This window comes from Acipenser ruthenus, chromosome 12, assembly GCF_902713425.1.
Source record: "Acipenser ruthenus chromosome 12, fAciRut3.2 maternal haplotype, whole genome shotgun sequence".
In the NCBI taxonomy this organism is placed as follows: domain Eukaryota; kingdom Metazoa; phylum Chordata; class Actinopteri; order Acipenseriformes; family Acipenseridae; genus Acipenser; species Acipenser ruthenus.
In genome coordinates this window covers 12,730,155-12,748,423 of record NC_081200.1, presented here as the reverse complement: position 1 = coordinate 12,748,423, position 18,269 = coordinate 12,730,155, and the positions used below count along the sequence as shown (strand labels likewise).

The window sequence follows — 18,269 nt, the reverse complement described above, 5'->3', positions numbered from 1 at the left end:
TCCATTGCACAGATACAGTACCTGCAGCATATAAAATGCAGTATAAAACCATGTTGAGTTCCATAAACTAGCCCAGTCTGCCTCACCCCTGCATAGCTGTGAGAGGTGTTGCTCTTCAGTGGTGATCATAGCCCAGTATTGTAGTTTGTAGTCTTTCTTATTGTTTGCAAGCACGCTTTCTTTTCTTGCATATGTCTGCTGATAAACGCAGCAGTGGTGCATTTGCATGGCAACTGTATGGGGCCTATTCAATCACATACTTGTTGCATCATCTACCCTCTACCTGTCCTTATCCTATAGTGTAAAATGATGGGCCCACAATCTGCTAACTTGATTGAGAAACCTGGAACAGATGAGCAGTATATACAAAAAGTTTTAGAAATGTTGCTGAGGATTAATTCTTCACACCAAGAACTGGCACACTCAATTATGTAAGCTAGATGTCACTTTGAGATGTTTAGCTTGTCTTTGTCAATACTCTTTCCCCAATTAGCAGCCAATAACAAAGCACGGACGGATTACCAGATAAGATAATCATTACATTTAAAAAGGTCAAATATAGAGGTTTCCAAAAACATATCGATTGTCTGTGTCTGTGATAAATTGGGGGAGGTCACCATATAACCTAGATTGTGTTGACAAGTAAATTATACTTTGCAGTATACCACATACTGTATGCACAGTACATGTGAACTGATGTGCTAAGTACCCAGTAGTGTCAGTCACTCTACACGGAAATTGCTGAGGAGTGGCAGTTCTATCAAACACTTTTTGTTATTCAGTGTTGTCAGATGTATTCATTAGTTCATTTGTTAATATTTTTTTTTTAAATAACAACAAAAAAAACTCAAATCAAATAGTGTTATAAATAGTGTAGGTGATGCCAGGTGGAATATTGTGTACGTTTTTCTACTGTAAGACTACTGTTTCTGAAATCTGCTGTATTCTCTTACCTTGCTTATGTTTTTAATCAAATTAAAGCAATCAAAACAATCACAGGCAAATCCTGTAGATGGCTTCAGTTCATGACAGATGACAGTTAGTGCCTTGTCCAAATTGTAAAAACAAATGATTTTATCAGCAGTAGCTTTGTCTGTGTTCCTTGTTGCCATGGAGAGCAAATTCAACTTGAAAGACCTTGCAGGAGGATTGAGTCCAAAGCACTGTATGAAAGGCAGATTGTAAGAAAGTGACCTCATCTGTGTCTACAGTACGTTTGCTTATTGGATTGTGTTAAAACTTGTTTAGGACCAGTTATTATTATTTGTTTGTTTATTTGGCAGATGCCTTTATCCAAGGCAACTTACAGAGACTAGGGTGTGTGAACTACACATCAGCTGCAGAGTCACTTACAACAACGTCTCACCGAAAGACGGAGCACAAGGAGGTTAGGTGACTTGCTCAGCGTCACACAATGAGTCAGTGGCTGAGGTGGGATTTGAACAGGGGACCTCCTAGTTACAAGCCCATTTCTTTAACCACTGGACCACACAGTTATTGAGCTAACCATTGTCAGTAATATGGCAAGCAGTGCCAGATTATGAGGGTCATTCTTAGCCATATTCAGGATACAGAAGTCAGTGGAAATGTCGTTAATCAACAACATCGGCAACCCAAAAAATAAAATAAATTATTATTTCATAGGTTTTGTAATAAAAAGAGAACACGTCAGTTTTGGTTTGAAAGCTCTCAGAGCCCTGGAGGAAGTTTGATTCATTTTGAATTAAATTCATTTAATTTGTATTGTGAGCTTGAGCTTTCAACAAAATCAGAACTGCAGTGCTGTAACACCATCAAACATCAGTGATGCCGTGTTTCTCATTCTCTTCTCCTTTATTATCCCGAATATACGTTAGCAGGCTGGTGGCGTACTACTCCATACAAAACCCATCCTGCTGCTATAAATAATGCTGTCAAATAAGTAGGTACAATGGCGTCAAGTCTGTTTCCCAAGGCAGAGTGCGATTTGTGAAAGGAAAACAACCATTTTTGACAACAAATCAAGGCTCCAGATTAATTGGAAGAGTAAGAACCTGGTCATCCTTTTTAATTGACTTTTTCTGTCTCACTAGTTCTGTTCCAATGCCAGATTTATTTATTTTTCACAAAACAATACACACTTGAGTGAGATTGATGTGATCAATATGGGTAAACATGCATTGCCAAGCACAGTCCAGTGCCGACAGTGGCTATCAAATTGAAACAGTTTATATATTTCAGAATACATACACTGCAAATATCTTTTGGAGCCATAATGCAATGCTATATTTCCATTCTGCATTGGCATATTCCTTGGATATGATATAAAGGTTATAAGGTTAACAGTACCTTTTTATCTGCCAAAAAAAAAAAAATGACTTTCAAAAATGTATTTAAAAAGTCTAAGATGACTGTTTTAAAATATTAGTACATTCAAGCAGACAAATGTTTCAGCAAGTGCCTTCCTCTGTGTACAGCTATTTTAATTTTAAGCTTTCTTGCTTATTTCTGTATTTTTTTTGTTTTGTTTTGTTTTACAATTACAGTAGTGATGAGACTTGTGTACTACTCATATTTAATGTACTTTTTACAGTGGCAATTACGGTTAAAAGTATTCATTTTAACACCCTCACACACACACCCTTACAGGAGGTAAAACTATAAGAGAAATTTTGGCTAATCCCTTCTTCAGTTATAACACTGATTATTTTATTAAAATAACTAAGCAGTATCTCCGGAAGTATCTCCTATACTGATATTTGTATTCATTTATGTGATTGTTCCTCTAAGTGTAACACATGCGTGCAGAGTTTATAGTTCAGCTGTGATAGGGTTCTGCCTGCAACACTTCATTCTAGTTGGCTGGCAGGTTCTGTGTCACACGTTGGTGCATTAAGCTCGGCTAATGGAACTGACACACGTACAGTACAGAATTTATCAATAGGATTTATTTGATGTAAATCAGATTTTTTTTTTATTTAAATCGATTTTTTTTTAATTATGGAATTTTTTTGGGAGTACCGTAGTTGTAGCTCTACAGTACCTCCAAACTGTAAATTTAAGGATGTTGGAAATGGTGGTTTGTGAATAGTTACATACCAAACTAAAAAATGAATACATAAATAAAGCAAATTATTTATCATTGTGGCATCCTCTAAATGTGAACTGCAATATGTGAACTACAAGAATTTAACGATGGAGTACGCCAAAGAAAAATACCCCTCACTCACCCCAGCCATTCTTTCCATTTACTTTTCTTTCTTTGATTTCCTCTTTCTGTGTCAGTCCAAACACAAGCAGTTGTTACTTAGGACTACTTTGCTTTTTATAGTGTGTTCAATTGTTAAAGTTCCTGATTGCACCACTAAATAAACCTGGTTTCAGCGGGTCTTAACACAGTGCTCAGTTGTCTATTTGGGACCCTATTGCATTGTCATCAGAATCGCTCAGAATACCATTTCAGTGCAGTATTTCTTTTTTTACATCTTCGCACCATTTATGCGCCACAGAATCGGGGGCAAGCGCCAATCGCACTTACATTTGCGCTGTGATCAGAATACAGCCCTAAGAGTTTTAGTTTCTAGACAGTAAGAGTGTTTGTGTTAATAAAAGGTTTTTAAAACATATTTTTCTTGAGAAACTATATAAAATAGGTAGTAAATGACAAAATGATTTAAATCAATGATTGATATTTTTTTTTTTAAACCAAGTGATTTAAATCAACTTGATTTAAATCAGTCAACCCTGGTATTTATTAAAGTTTTTTGCAGTAATGATTACACTGATTTTAGCATATTAATAGCAACCTGAAATGTTAATTTCAAAGAGCAATTTGTTGCAGTGCGATTGCTTCATAGCATCACTATACCATCATCATCATCATCATCATCGCCCAGCGTCTAATCATAACAGCAAAAAAAAAATCATGGCACGTCATTCGTATTCTCTGCTGTTGAGTTCTGATCCAGCATTATTCTGTACATGTGCTTTTGAAGTTGATGAACCTGCTGAAAACTGTCACTGCGAAACTTTTCACAACCTGCCATGGAAACTGCTGAATAGCAGATTAAGATTTTAAAAGAGCAAATGTGCAAATAGCAAGGTGAACTATTCTTTTTCTCATTGTTTTTTTTTTTTTTTTTTTTTACTTTGATGAAACGGGCTGTAACTGGTGTTAGTTAGGGTATACATGGTTTAAGCATCAGAGGAAAAAATAATCATTTAAAATTCCACTACAGTTGATGAAAATCACATTATTAGACTGCTAACAGCAGGTTGTATTTTTTCTGTAAACATTACCTACAGTACTCCTATCCAATGAGCTGCAAGTGATTGTACTGTAAAGTGAATCCCAGAGCTTTATACAATAGGACGTACCATTTCATTCATCGCAAAAATACATTACAATCTGTAAGAGGCTTGCATGCTCATAATTATTATTATTTGTTTATTTAGCAGACGCCTTTATCCAAGGCGACTTACAGAGACTAGGGTGTGTGAACTATGCATCAGCTGCAGAGTCACTTACAATAACGTCTCACCCGAAAGACGGAGCACAGGGAGGTTAAGTGACTTGCTCAGGGTCACGCAGTACAGTGGCTGAGGTGGGATTTGAACCCGGGACCTCCTGGGTACAAAGCTGTTTCTTTAACCACTGCCAGCTTTTAGGTTGAGCAATAGAACAAATGGTAAAAATCAAAGAGTTACTGTAACTCTGAATCATGTAGTAAATTGTGGTAGGTACACTACTGTAGTAGATTATTAATAGTGTGCGGTTTCCTGATTGCTATTTACGGTAACCTGATAAAACTACAGTATATTGTGATGATTTTCATTTAGTAATGTTTTAACCTTGCTGCCGTAGCCCTATTTGGAAATTTATCTTAAGATCAATCTTTGTGCAGCCCACACTATGAGTACCGGGACTGTTTTTTTTTTTCTTTGTATTTTTTAAATCTGCAGTTATTCTTTTTTTATGCGTCAGCTTCCCAGCTGCAGCAAAGGCCCTGAGAAGCTTCCATTCCTGAATATGACTCAGGCAGAACTGATCTGTGACACACACAAAGTCTCGTGGTATAAAATTGGTATTGTGTTGACACTGGGTTTCCAGATTAACGTTAGTTTTGTAATGACTTGTGGTAAAGTGTACAGAAGGGGCTGGTGTACAGTAATTGAACTTGCTAGAAACGTGAAGGCTGTAAAACAGATTTATCTTAAAGCCACCTTGCAAAATCTGAGAAACAAAGTAGCTGCAGTTGTTTGTCAGTGAGTTACATAATGATTCCTACACTTGTTTGTGCTTAAAGCAGGGAGGCCCAAACTTGCAACATGTTACTGTGTATCTGCAGGTTTCTGAAAAAGCAGTTACAGTATATTATAAATGTTTAAAGATACGCGTAAATTGCTGAGATGCAAAATCTAGGCAATATTCTAAGTGGTTAATAACATCATTTCACTAGGAATGATTCCCTCATTCATTGTGGAAATGGAATGGACTCATTTGGAACTAATTGGGTTTTAGGGCAAACCATTATGATTTTTTTTATCTTTAGAATGACCGGTCAGGAAATACGTACAGTAAATAAATGTTAGGAATGTTTTCTCAGCCGTTATTGAAATGTCGAAGTGTACATTCACCCGAATCTAACGTGCTATTGCACAGGCTGTGCCCAAGCATTGTCTACATGTCTGTTTGATCACCATTACCACTTGAGCTATGTGCACCCTGACCATTGATTTGAACTTCGCAAGCATTCCAGAAGATTAAGCCACACAAACAAACAGGGATAATCGCTGAATTGTTGATATTTGGATTTGCAGCAATCTGTAGTTGACAACTGACAACAAAAAGGGTGTGATTTCAAGTGCTGCTAGAAACTACGTCAAAGGAAAATGTTAGCCTTTGATCAAATTATATTTATAAGCCATAAACGGCTGTCTAATGGAAAGACTGATGGAATATCTCAACGATCTGCACATATTTACATAGCAAATGGTTTGGTAGGACGTGTGGTTTTACTCGAGGAAGTGTGGTGTGATGGTTGTAGGAATTTGCAATAATCGTCCAGAAATCTTCAGTTCAAGTCCCAGGTCAGCGCCTGACAGTCTGTGTGAAGTTGGGCAAGACACTCGCTTGATATCATTTGTTTCCCCCCCAGTTTCACCTGCCTGTAAAGGGAGCAAAGACCCCTCTGGAGACTAGATGATTACATCAATTGGTTTATCTTGAGTTAATGGTGAAAATAAATGAACACAATATTATTTTATAAATGTTTTCTACTATGTTAAAGCAGCAGTATCCCACAATCCAGCTCAGTTGTAGATTAAAGTATAAGGTATTGATGTCTGTTGTTTTTTCATCTGCCACCCTACTTTATCAGCAAGAAAACTTGCTAACAGTTCATTCCCCAAAGCAACTGTGGATGTAGCTGGATGGACACAAGCTCCCCCTTACCCTTGAAGCCAGCTTGTTGTCACACTGTGAAATGCAGCCGTAGGAGGTACTGAAGCTATGTAGTATACTGTACAGTATTGATAAGTTGTACAATATCGCCACTTAAACCAGGCCATGTACTTTACAGTATTTGCAGGTCCAGTAACAGTTGATATTGGGTGGGATTCAGATATCAAAATGGCAAAGTCAACTGGATCCCTGTAACTACTGTAATGCTACTGCACTTTCCACTGCGCCTTGGGTTGAGTTACTGGACTCGTTTTACTGTGATGTACTCTTTAAAACTTGACTTGTTTTGTTGATGGCAATTCTATCTGATGAATGTGGCATTTACTGTACAGACAGTATTTAAAAGCTGTAGCAGGCATTCAAACTTTGCACTAAAAGATACTATCATTAAATACAATTCCTGGTGCAGTACTACTGTAGTAAATGGCAGATGGACTAGACTGTCGGTGGATAAATGCATTTGTGTCAAGGTCAGGGGTTTGCAGTTCAGATTTAAACCCAGGTTGAATGACTGCCTGGAATTCCAATCCAGTTATCATGAAGTTAAACTCTGGACACTGTGTCATTCTCTGAATTGTGCTTTACAATTATATATATTGTATTATTGTCGGTAGTATTTTGTTAAGCCTACAATATTTGGGAAGGTTAAAACATGTATTCTTCTCACTTAGGCAGCATTGATCGAGACTAGAGAAGCTACTAATGTTAAAAGCATATTGCTCTGTGGTATGGGCCTGAAGCATCTACTCCAACAGGCTGCTGTTTCATTCTGCCCCCTGTTAATTACATGGCGTTAATGAACAGTAGTGGATTTCCTTGATCATGGAGACATAGAGTACTTAGTTGGAAATGTTTCCCAGAGCCGTTTGTATTTCTGGGTTTGTACAGGTATATTATACTGCTTTAACTGGTTGATGGCATAAGCATAACTAACCTAAAACGGAACATATGAATCTGTTTCTTTTAATATAAAGAAATGTCACCATATTAGTTTTTGAACTTCAGAATCCCATCTGGAGGGTTCTGAAATTCTAGAATCACTGCAGACAGTAAGGGAGAAAATAAATACGCAGTGGTACAGAATAACATTATCTTTTTGAAAGACCCTCAGTCTTTTTATTTATTTATTTATTTAGTTCATTTTTGGAGTAACAAAAATATAGTGACACGTTGTTGAAAGATTAATTAAAATGCCTTTTAAGTAGTTGATTGAGGACCATAAATCCCAGCACAGTGTATTTTATAAGAGAAGGACTCCTCATCACAAGGGATTTACTCAAGTACGCAGTCATGAGAAAGCAAGCTCAGTTCCAGGATTACATGTTTATTTTCACTAACCCCTGAACGAGCTCATTTTAAAAGAACTCAATCAGCGGCTGGTCCCTTCAGAATTTATTGATGTTTTAATGAAAAGCTGGAAGAGCTGTGTAGAATAATCCTGTATTACTAGTCCACAAAGCTCCTTATTTAAAGCATAAGGGGCTGTGTAGACTAAATTACTGGTTGTTCTCTGTGCATTTCATTACTGCCATTTTTCTATGGTGATGTTTTACTATACATCAGTATGTCCAGCACAGATACAGTACTGGTTTCTGTGGGGATTTCTGCAGCCTGATGGAGACCAGCCAGAGCATTACTTGTTCCAGTGCTGTATGTGAATATGTTCATTAAAACTAACCTTGGTGAGTGAATCGGTAGGTCTTGAACACTGCTTAATTTGTTTACTGGCAATTATTTTAATAGCCTGGGGCCATAATCTATCAAAATGGTCACTGTTCACTTTCTAAAACTGCCTAAAAACTCATGGACATAGCCCAGCCTCAATTCTCCCTTCTGTGCAACCAGCATTAGTTTAAGAAAATGTGTACATATTTACTGGCCAAGATAGGCTTTCTGCAGTTACTATACCTCTAACGCTTTGCCTTCATGTAAAATGGAAATTGATTAGCCCAGCCAATCACAATATGGAAATGAGGTCATGATGACCTGAAGAAGCTTAAGACCAGGTACTAGTCAGGGCAGTCTGTGTGAAGTCAGCTAGGTGATTGTAGATCCTAACCAGGAGGGATAAAGACAGTTTATGCTGTGCTGTAGCTGGCAGCACAGGCATGGCACAACGTTAATGGTGGACAGGGATGGCTGAATTTGTGCTAATCCATACAGTACCACTTGAAACGCTTCATTTGGCATTCATACCACCACATTATTACGGATGCTTTGTTACAAGCAGTAAATGAACAAACGGTACTGTGTATGTCATGTTTAGATTTGTCTGCATTTTTTAACCATGAATAAAAGTGAAATAAAGAGACAGGGTTTCGATTGAAATCTTATGATATTTTGTTTGTCACTGCCAAGAATTCTTTAATACTCTAGTGGCAACATTATTACAGTAAATCATACAGAAGAAATCTTTTTGTCCAAATTATAGTTATTATTTATTTCTTAGCAGACGCCCTTATCCAGGGCGACTTACAATGGTTACAAGATATCACATTATTTTTACATACAATTACCCATTTATACAGTTGGGTTTGTACTGGAACAATCTAGGTAAAGTACCTTCCTCAAGGGTACAGCAGCAGTGTCCCCACCAGGGATTGAACCCATGACCCTCCGGTCAAGAGTCCAGAGCCCTAACCACTACTCCACACTGCTGCCCAGATATTCTGCTATGCAACAGAACTGTAAAGTTTAAAGACACACACTTTTCATGTTTACAGTAGAGAAAAATACAATTTTCATTTTTATGATATTTAATATGTTGGTGTAGTATGTCCCGTTGTGTAAGAGATTTTTGCATAGTCTGATCAGCCAGAACAGTTCTCTCATACCAGACTTCACAAGATTACATACACACTAAGAGACAGCCTACGCACAACCTATTGACGCATAGCATATTTCAATATTTTGTACATTTCTTTTTTACTAATCGTGATAAAGGAAAACATCATATTTTCGTATTGATTGTAAAAGTGGCTGCATGTCCTGTCGGAGCCTCCCACCCCCTCCTTCTCTCCGATTATTGGGTGAATGAATGAGGAAAGTGTACCTCTAGAACAGGAAACTCCGATTAGATCGTACATTAATAATGCCATAAGGGGACTGTCTGAGAGGGATATAAATTGGCAACTGGCTGCAAGGTCTTTTGGATTAATTTGCTTCTCATATTCGAAGAACAGGCTTGTCAATGGAAGGGCCGAGCCAGTTTATTTACAGAATAAATTAAATGTGATTAAAATGCTAATGAAGTCAGAAGACGCAGTTTGCTTTTTGAGGAAACAGGCCAAAAAATAAGGAGAGCTGACATGAGAGGGATATCGGTTCCATTAGAATTCCAGGGATGGCTCACTATTGTACACTCTCCATAGCTTAGGGTTTGAAGCACTTTTCACTTTGTGTTGAGGAATCTTATGTTCTTCCTTGTATGGGGTGTGGGATGATAGACATGACAGTTTTTTCAGATCGTTGCATCCATTGATCATGTTAACAAGGCTTTGTTTTAATGTATACATTTTTTTGTGTAAAAAGCATCTCCCCGGGGACTGAATTATGTTCCTTGTCAATATTCAAATCAAGTCACAGGACTCTTTACATGTCTTTTAATGCGACTCCGAGGCCCTCTGTTGTGCTACGCCGATAGCAACCTCTGACGCATGACTTGGAATGAGATGTCATTACACCCTTGAGCAACATGCCCTGAAGCTCTTCTATTGGGAAGCCAGGTGTTGTCCCCATGCTCTCAGAGGATTTCAAGGCTATTTAAATATTGAAGGAGATTGGAAAGAGCCACGTCTGGTGCCAAGGATGTGGCTCTTTCCAGTCTTCTTCAATATTTAACTAACGGCAATAGAATCTGAATAAGTTATTGAACTTGTGCAGGGTGTAATTTGCAGGTATAGTGCCACATGTACCAATGTGGCAAATGTCAACGTTTCCTATATAATGTTATCAGTATAATAAAGATAATCCCCTTTTTAATGCATGTTTTGCTTCTAGAAATACTGTACCAGTAGTAATGCTGAAGAAACATTTAGTAAAATTGAAAGCAACCCACTTATATTTCCCTCAGAAGGACCATTGTGAAGATTTCCAGGTGAAAAAGGCACGCTACAACCTCTCAAATCTACAGGGCAAGCTACCAGACAATGACTCGGTCAAAAAGGTACAGTTATTGTTATAATGTGTGATTAGATGGTATGCTCTTGTTTTAACACAGGGCTTTCAATGTCCTTTTTCAAAGCCAACAGTATATTGTTTCTGTCTGTAAGGTATCAAATGTTAAAACAGGAGATCTTAAAGTACCTTGATCCAGGATATGTAACCAAGAGTAGATGTACTGTATAAAACTACATACAAAAAACTGTGCATTTTAAATAAAAGTGGATCTCAGTTGGACTAAAGACATACTACTCTTTCCACAGCCTGAACCCCAGCAGGAAGTGCTGTTCGAGCACTGGCATGCAGACATCAAGCAGGACCCAGATCAGGATTCTGTCGTCCATCCAAGGTACACAGTACAGTCATACAGTATTAGTTCATTGCCCGTCTGGGATGGGTGTTTGAATGGTGCTACTTCATACAGTACTAGTTTTGATTTCTTAAATATCTATCTCTATGTCTTTTATTTAATGTATGATATTGGGTGATTTCCTTTGCCTCTGGAAAAGCACAAATCTGCTTCATCACGCTTTTGTCCCCCCCCTCTTCCAGTAGAAATTTTCCTCTGCCTTTAGCTTGGAAGAGCATAAGAGAATAGGTGACTTCAGCTGCCATGGTGCTGGTTTCAGACTGTCAATTCACCCTCCACGGACCCGCAGCCCTCTTCTGAAAAACTTCCTTTACCTACACAGTCAGACCTCTGCTGGAAACGAGAGAGCTCTGCTGATGGAGGCAAACAAAAATACACCCTTAGCTTTCCTGTCGATTTGACATTCTTTTTTTCTTGAATGTTAATTGCCATCAGCATTTGAATATCTATTTGTATACCAGATCCACCCTCTTTAAGTCCGGGCTCCTCACCCATTTTGAACTAATGTCCCTGGTGCATTGCCTAGTATTGACAGACTATGCGCTTCTAATAGATACTAAAATAATACAGCATGTTCTGACCTAAAAATGAAAATATTCAGTGTTATTGAAATAGGGGATTATTTTGTGAATCTCAAAGAATTTAACGCAAATTGCACATTTCTTTGTTTGCAATGGATTTGTTACTATTTGTTTGATATTCTTTAAGGGGGAAATTGGTCTCTATTTATTTTAATCTCTGAAATAACACATTAGGCTAGCAGTAGCTGGATTATATTGATAATGCTATTTAAAAAGCAAGTGCCCTCATCATCTAATGACATAGTAACCTGGTTAGACTGCTGGATTTGGCAGGATTAACACTTGTCTGACCATGAAATATACATATCCTTGGCTGCTGATTGTTGAAGTATATGAAGTCCCTGTTCACCCTTGCCATGAAATTATTTTTTTAAGTTTTTTTGGTAAAGAACCAGAGAGGAAAAAATGAAAAAAAAAACAGTATTATAAACTAATTTCCATATACTGAAAATGACATCTTCTGAAGGAATTATACAGCTGCAATTGAGAAATATGTTCAATTTTTTAAATGTTATATTTCACTTTTAAAGATCTCCTATGCATGTACCTGTTAGACAATGTTGTATTAATATTATGCTTGTCTTATTTTGTTTCTGTTGTGTACAGCTACTACCTATACATGTATGATAAAGTAGTGGCCCCCAATGTCTCGCTGCGTGCCTCCTTGACCCACGGCCGTGACTCTGGTAGAGCTGCAGAGGGAAGTGAGGAGGTGCTTGGTGCCCTGCTGAGGCACCATTACCACGAAGGCGAGAAGGCTTCATCCTGCTCTGAAGGATCGCTTGATGAAGAGGAAGAATCTCAGAGAATGGCAAAATCAGTTGGTGCCATAGGTGAGCTACAGCCATCCTTTTCTCTAAGACTTTTCAGGGATGGCAGTAAGACAGCAGTTTTACTGAGACCAGGTGGTAAATTAATTAACATTCATGAACTATTCTTATTAGAAGAAAAATCAGATGATTATACTGTACATAGACCAATTTCAAATTTTTATGTAAAACTTCTTTTAAACACCCCAGCGCTTATTTATAATGTTTGCCAGTAGCCCCGGTGCCTATTTGAGACCTGGCATTTATTATGCAAGATAACACACAACCTTATAGTAATGACATAACTAAATTACAACATTCCAGCAACATCATTAAAAGGTTGTGTGCCAGGGGGTATTAAGTAACAGATTTATTTATTTATTTATTTATTTATTTTAAATTTAGTTGTTGACAATTATTTTTTATTATTTTGGAATGGCCAATTATTTTTAGGCTCAGCTCACCACTACCACCCCTGCGCTGACTCGGGAGGGCGAAGACGAACACACGCTGTCCTCCGAAGCGTGTGCCGTCAGCCGACCGCTTTTTTCACACTGCAGACTCACCGTGCAGCCACCCAAGAGCTACAGCAGCTTACAGGCAAGCCCGCAGGCACCCGGCCAGACTACAGGGTTGGCTGGTGCGAGGCGAGCCGAGGACACCCTGGCCGACCTAAACCCCGCCTCCCCCCTGGGCGATGCTCGAGTTTTTTATTTTATAACAAAATTCCATTGTATTGTACACCCTCAAGTATAAAGCGAAAGTATTATATATATATATATATATATATATATATATATATATATATATATATATATATATATATATATATATACATTGGTAAACAAGGATAAGCAAAACGTTGCAAAACGAACAAGCAGAAGAACAAATCTGCATTGAAAAACTCAATAGCATCTACCACTGTTAATAATAATAATAATAATAATAATAATAATAATAATAATATTAATAATAATAATAATAATAATAAAAGCAATAAGTATCCTCTTAATCAAAAAACGTGTACATTGGTAAGCATGGACAAATGATGGAAAATGAACCAGCAAAGCATCTTTATTGCAAAACAACCGCATGAAATACTGTTAATACGAAAAAAAAAGCAAACCCTGTAAATATCGGAAAATAAGTTCATACTGTGTGTTCACAACACCCTCAAAAGTGCTTCAAAACTGGTTTTAACATTAGCAATAAAAGCAATACCAGTTATATAACTTCAACATCTACATAGTGCGCAAGAAGGCACAGAGAAGTTGAGGAAGATGAGGAGGAGCTTGAGCGATGAAACTTACCCTCGAGATGAATAATAAGAAAACTTATTTAAGGTACACGTAATGCATAAAGTTTTTTTAATGCCGTTATTACATTTTAAAACTAGTTTTGAAGCTTTTTTGAGCGTGCTGAAAGTCAGCCAAATACAAACTTGTTTTGTGATATATTATAAGGGTTGCGTTTTTAGTTTTTTTTTTTTTTTATGATAAGCTCACTGTACAGTTAGACACTGGTGTCTATTGGAGACCAGCGATTATTTGAGACCTGGAAATTATTGGATGTTTTACGGTGTGTGTGTGTGTGTGTGTGTGTCATATATATAAAAAATGAACTCTCTTTTCACATCTGTCTTGGGACCCAATGACATTGGGAGTTCATAGTTTTGTCCTAGGCTGCAAAAGTTATTTTGTATCATTTAGATTGAAGGCATGTTTCAATATGTATGTTCTTGATTGAAACGCAGTTAACCGCCTGTGTCATGTCATTCTCCTGTGACCTGTGACTAATTGACCTTAATGTTAAAATAAATTCCTGACTGCCAGCGGCACAGCTTTGCTTGGGTGCCACGTGCTGCTTCAGTCTGCCAGTCGAGATCACTTCAGCAAGGCCATCCAGCCTCTCTTCCTGTTTGAAAATACTTTACAAGCAGTTACATTTCTTAAACCCCTCATCTGGAGCTTTGAATAACTCTGGTCATATACCACAAAGTCGTTTTGCTTGAAATTGTTAAAACTGCTTTACGATACAGAAATACAACACAGTTTTTTAAGTCACAAGTTATTGGGAGTGTTAGAATCTGGGGTTATGTAGAGGAACATGTATATCTGTTAAAGGTACAGTTTTCACATGTACGTATGATGTACAGTAGGTCATGGTGGGCTACCTTTTCTTGATTGCAATACAGTTTAACCAAGTGACTGTATATCATATAAAAAAAAGGTCATTACACAAGGGTCTGTGAAGGTCAATCCAAACACATTCATATGTGAATGACAGGAAGAGATCAGAAGTACAATATGAATAAAATGTTCAAGCACGCTCATAGCATGTTGTATGTACTGCAATCCGCAATACCATATTATAGAAGCCAAGCACTGAGCAGGTAACAATTGCTACAAAGAGATCTATGTCAAATCAGCAGGAGAATTTTGTAATACATTTTATGGTGTGACTTCAGTTGTGTATTTAAAAAAAAAAACATATTAGTGTTTTTGATTTGTTATGTACAGGTTACAAATTGGAATATGAAAGACGTTCATTATGCAAAGGACTTTAAACCAAAACGTTCCTAAGCTCTGCAGATCCTCACAGTTTATTCTCTGATTTTTCTCTGGGTTTCTAAGAACCCTGTCTCTATCTATTCCTGTCCTGTACACCATCACAGGAGTCTAAGCAGTCTCAGTGGGGGGTTCCTGCTGTTTCTTTCTTGTGGGAGGGATATATTAGGCTGAGTAGCAATCTGCGGTCTAGTCTCAGAATTCCCTGTTACTGAGTGGAATTTTTATAATATTTAATACCGGCACTACAGCTAGGCAACATCTTTTAATAACCTGGCATGTTTAAATCATATAACAAAGTGTACTAAAGCACAGTAAATGCACACTGTAGTATTATAAGCAAGCTAAAAATACCAAACAACGAAATTCCTCTGCAAATTTACCATGTTAATTTCCTTTTATAAGGAACATCTGTCCTCTGAGTCTAAAATCAAATGTTTAAACAATGACATATGATTTTTATTTTCCAAAGAGTGTTGTTTAAATAACATTTTGGGAAAGGCGTTTTAAGAGAATATCAACTAATTCAATAAATTGATAGAATGTGCAGCAGTGTTTATAATGATTTGGTTAACAAATGATTGATGATGAATTGAGGAGTTCAATTTTAATGTCTATAAATAATATGTGTATGTACATGAAGTCCAAGCAAATTTGAGCATAAATCAGCTACAGTATGTCAATTACCTGATTCTGTGGAATAAGCTCCCCCCTACCCACCCCCAAAACACCCATTATCCATTTTCTAGAGTTTTCATTCATTCATTCAAGAAAAATTACCAAATTCCGGGAATAGAAGAACCTAAAAAAAACGATGTTTGTTTTTGTGTGTGTGTGTTTGTCATTTCGGCAAGCATTTCCCGACTATGCAGTCTAAAAACCACCCACGGAGCTTGTAGGATTAGTCATTTAAATTGTAAGTTGCTGAATGTATCATTCAATTTTTGTATTTGTATGTCTCTGCTTTCCTATAAAGATCTCCACACTAGAAGTTGTTCTGCAGATCAAGTGAAATCCGAACATGTCGGTGAGCATGGCCCCTTGGCTGTTGCCATGGAAACCAACCCGAGTGAGAACGCCTACTTGCCTTTCATTAAGGACATCAGCTCGGAGGATGACAAGGACAAAATCGTGGTGGAAATTGTGCAGATGTACACTAAACAGCAAGAGAGGCTCAACGCCACCCTGGAAAAGAAAACACAGTTGCAAATGGTACTTTCCATGTGTCATGGCACGGTCTTGGAATTATTTTTTTGCCGAATTAATTGAGTTTTCTTCCATTTAAAAATAGAGAGTAGTTTCAAATTTAATATTCTTTTTTTGTTTTTGTCCCCTTATCTTTTATGACATTCATTCTTCATTTCCTTTAGTTTTGCTGGTAAAACTGTTGAGTGTGTGGTGCTGGCGTTTACTAATATAAAGACACTTTGGCTGATCTAGCCAAGGTTGTATATATGTTTATGAACTCAGTATCAAAGTACCTTAATAAAAAATGCAATAAGAACCACTCGGAATGATTGCAAACATCAATAAAAGGTATAGGGGACAATAAAACACAAAATGCAACATGTATATTTGCAAGTATTCTTAGCTCTGTGGTACTTTATGGTTACAGCCAGACCTGGGATAAATATAGTTATAAATATGGTTTGTGAAAAGTAACTATAATTAAATCCATATCGCAGAAAGTAACTATTATTTGAAAATAATTCAATACAAATTGTAAATAATTGAAAATAATTAAATACAGATTGCAGAAAGTAACTATTAATTGAAAATATTTAAATATGAGTAAAGTAGTTGAAATACATTCATGAACATGTAACTGTAACGTACAGTAGCCTAATTATTATACTGCATTCTAAGCAGGGTAATCTTGTCCTTGTTAACCACTCAGTTATCTTTTGGAAACTGCTCTATTTCAATTAGATTTAATTTGATCAATGAATTGAAATATATTTGAATATTTTATTTCAGTGGGTAAATTATTTGAAAACAATGAAATATCTTTAACTACTGGTTTAATGGCCTGTTTAATGGCCTGTTTTCTTTATCCAAGGCGACTTACAGAGACTAGGGTGTGTGAACTATGCATCAGCTGCAGAGTCATTTACAATTACGTCTCACCCGAAAGACAGAGCACAAGGAGGTTAAGTGACTTGCTCAGGGTCACACAATGAGTCAGTGGCTGAGGTGGGATTTGAACCGGGGACCTGGTTACAAGCCCTTTTCTTTATCCACTGGACCACACAGCCTAACTGATCTAGGTACATTTATTGTATTGCTGAACTATTCAGAAGTCTCATTCTTAAATTATACTGCTTATGAACATCACATTTTGTTTTTAATTTTTAAAGACAATATGCAAAAAGTATAGAGCTTCTTAAAATAGTTGAATCTTTTACTAAAAATAAATAAATACAGGCAGACAGTAAATAGCAGTTTGAGCCATTCCAAGATTAAAAAGCTATGTTTGTAACTAAGTGGGATTTAGACAAGAATGATCAAAGTACTATACAATGGAGTCTTTATTTCCATCCCAGAATTATTATACTTTTGTAAAGGGCTGGCTTTCAACTTTCAATTAGAAGACTTGCAGTTAGGTGGAGTTACCAGCTAATGTGGATTCGTTGACTGCGGTTTCTGTGACAATAAAGTCAGAATGCGATTATGAAGAAGCAGCTTTAGAGACTGAGTGTATTCCAGCTATCTTTTACAAAATTATTTGATTGAACCCATTAAAACCCCATCCAGTAGCTAATTATTTTATTACACCTGTTTAAACCCAGAGTGGAAGAGCCCCCCCCCCGGGCCTGCCCTAGATTAACAGTGTTGGTGTATTTGTTGGGCTGCAGGAGCTGGATCTGTTACGCAGCCCCAGCAGGTCTCCTCGGCTGAAGGAGCTGTCGGAGCAGTGCGAGCTGCAGCAGGAGCTGGAGTTGGTGCAGAGCGAGCAGACGAGCAGGCTGGAGGAGCTCAGAGAGGAGCAGATAGAGCTGGAGTGGAGGCTGGAGCAGCTGAGACAGCAGGGCTGTGCATGTGACCGCTCCTCTGAGAGGGACCGGGAGGCACAGTACGCAGCACAGGTAAACCAAATCCAATAGCAGACACCACTATCAAAATGGGCTGCATATATTTAACCAGGATTTTTAGACATCGTTTTGAAAGGAGGTTTTCAGTGTAATGAAAATAGCTTGTTTACAGCCCAGAAGTACCACAGTTCCAGGTCCCTTTTTATTATTATAAATTATAAGTAATTTTGTCATTTGTCTTTAAGTCTGTTGTGGAAGCTGTTACTTCCTGAATACATGTTCTGATATTCAATATGGCAACCAGTAC

The 18,269-nt window shown here is 37.4% G+C and overlaps 1 protein-coding gene across 1 annotated transcript in view; it reads left to right on the top strand.

Annotated features, from left to right (window-relative positions):
* Positions 1 to 18,269, top strand: part of LOC117417141 (ski-like protein) — a 31,700-nt gene that overhangs the window by 6,627 nt on the left and 6,804 nt on the right. The window contains exons 3-7 of the mRNA XM_034924792.2: positions 10,515 to 10,607; positions 10,867 to 10,952; positions 12,161 to 12,387; positions 15,907 to 16,142; positions 17,786 to 18,016. Coding sequence (XP_034780683.2) covers positions 10,515 to 10,607; positions 10,867 to 10,952; positions 12,161 to 12,387; positions 15,907 to 16,142; positions 17,786 to 18,016 — 873 coding nt within the window. The remainder of the gene's footprint in view (positions 1 to 10,514; positions 10,608 to 10,866; positions 10,953 to 12,160; positions 12,388 to 15,906; positions 16,143 to 17,785; positions 18,017 to 18,269) is intronic.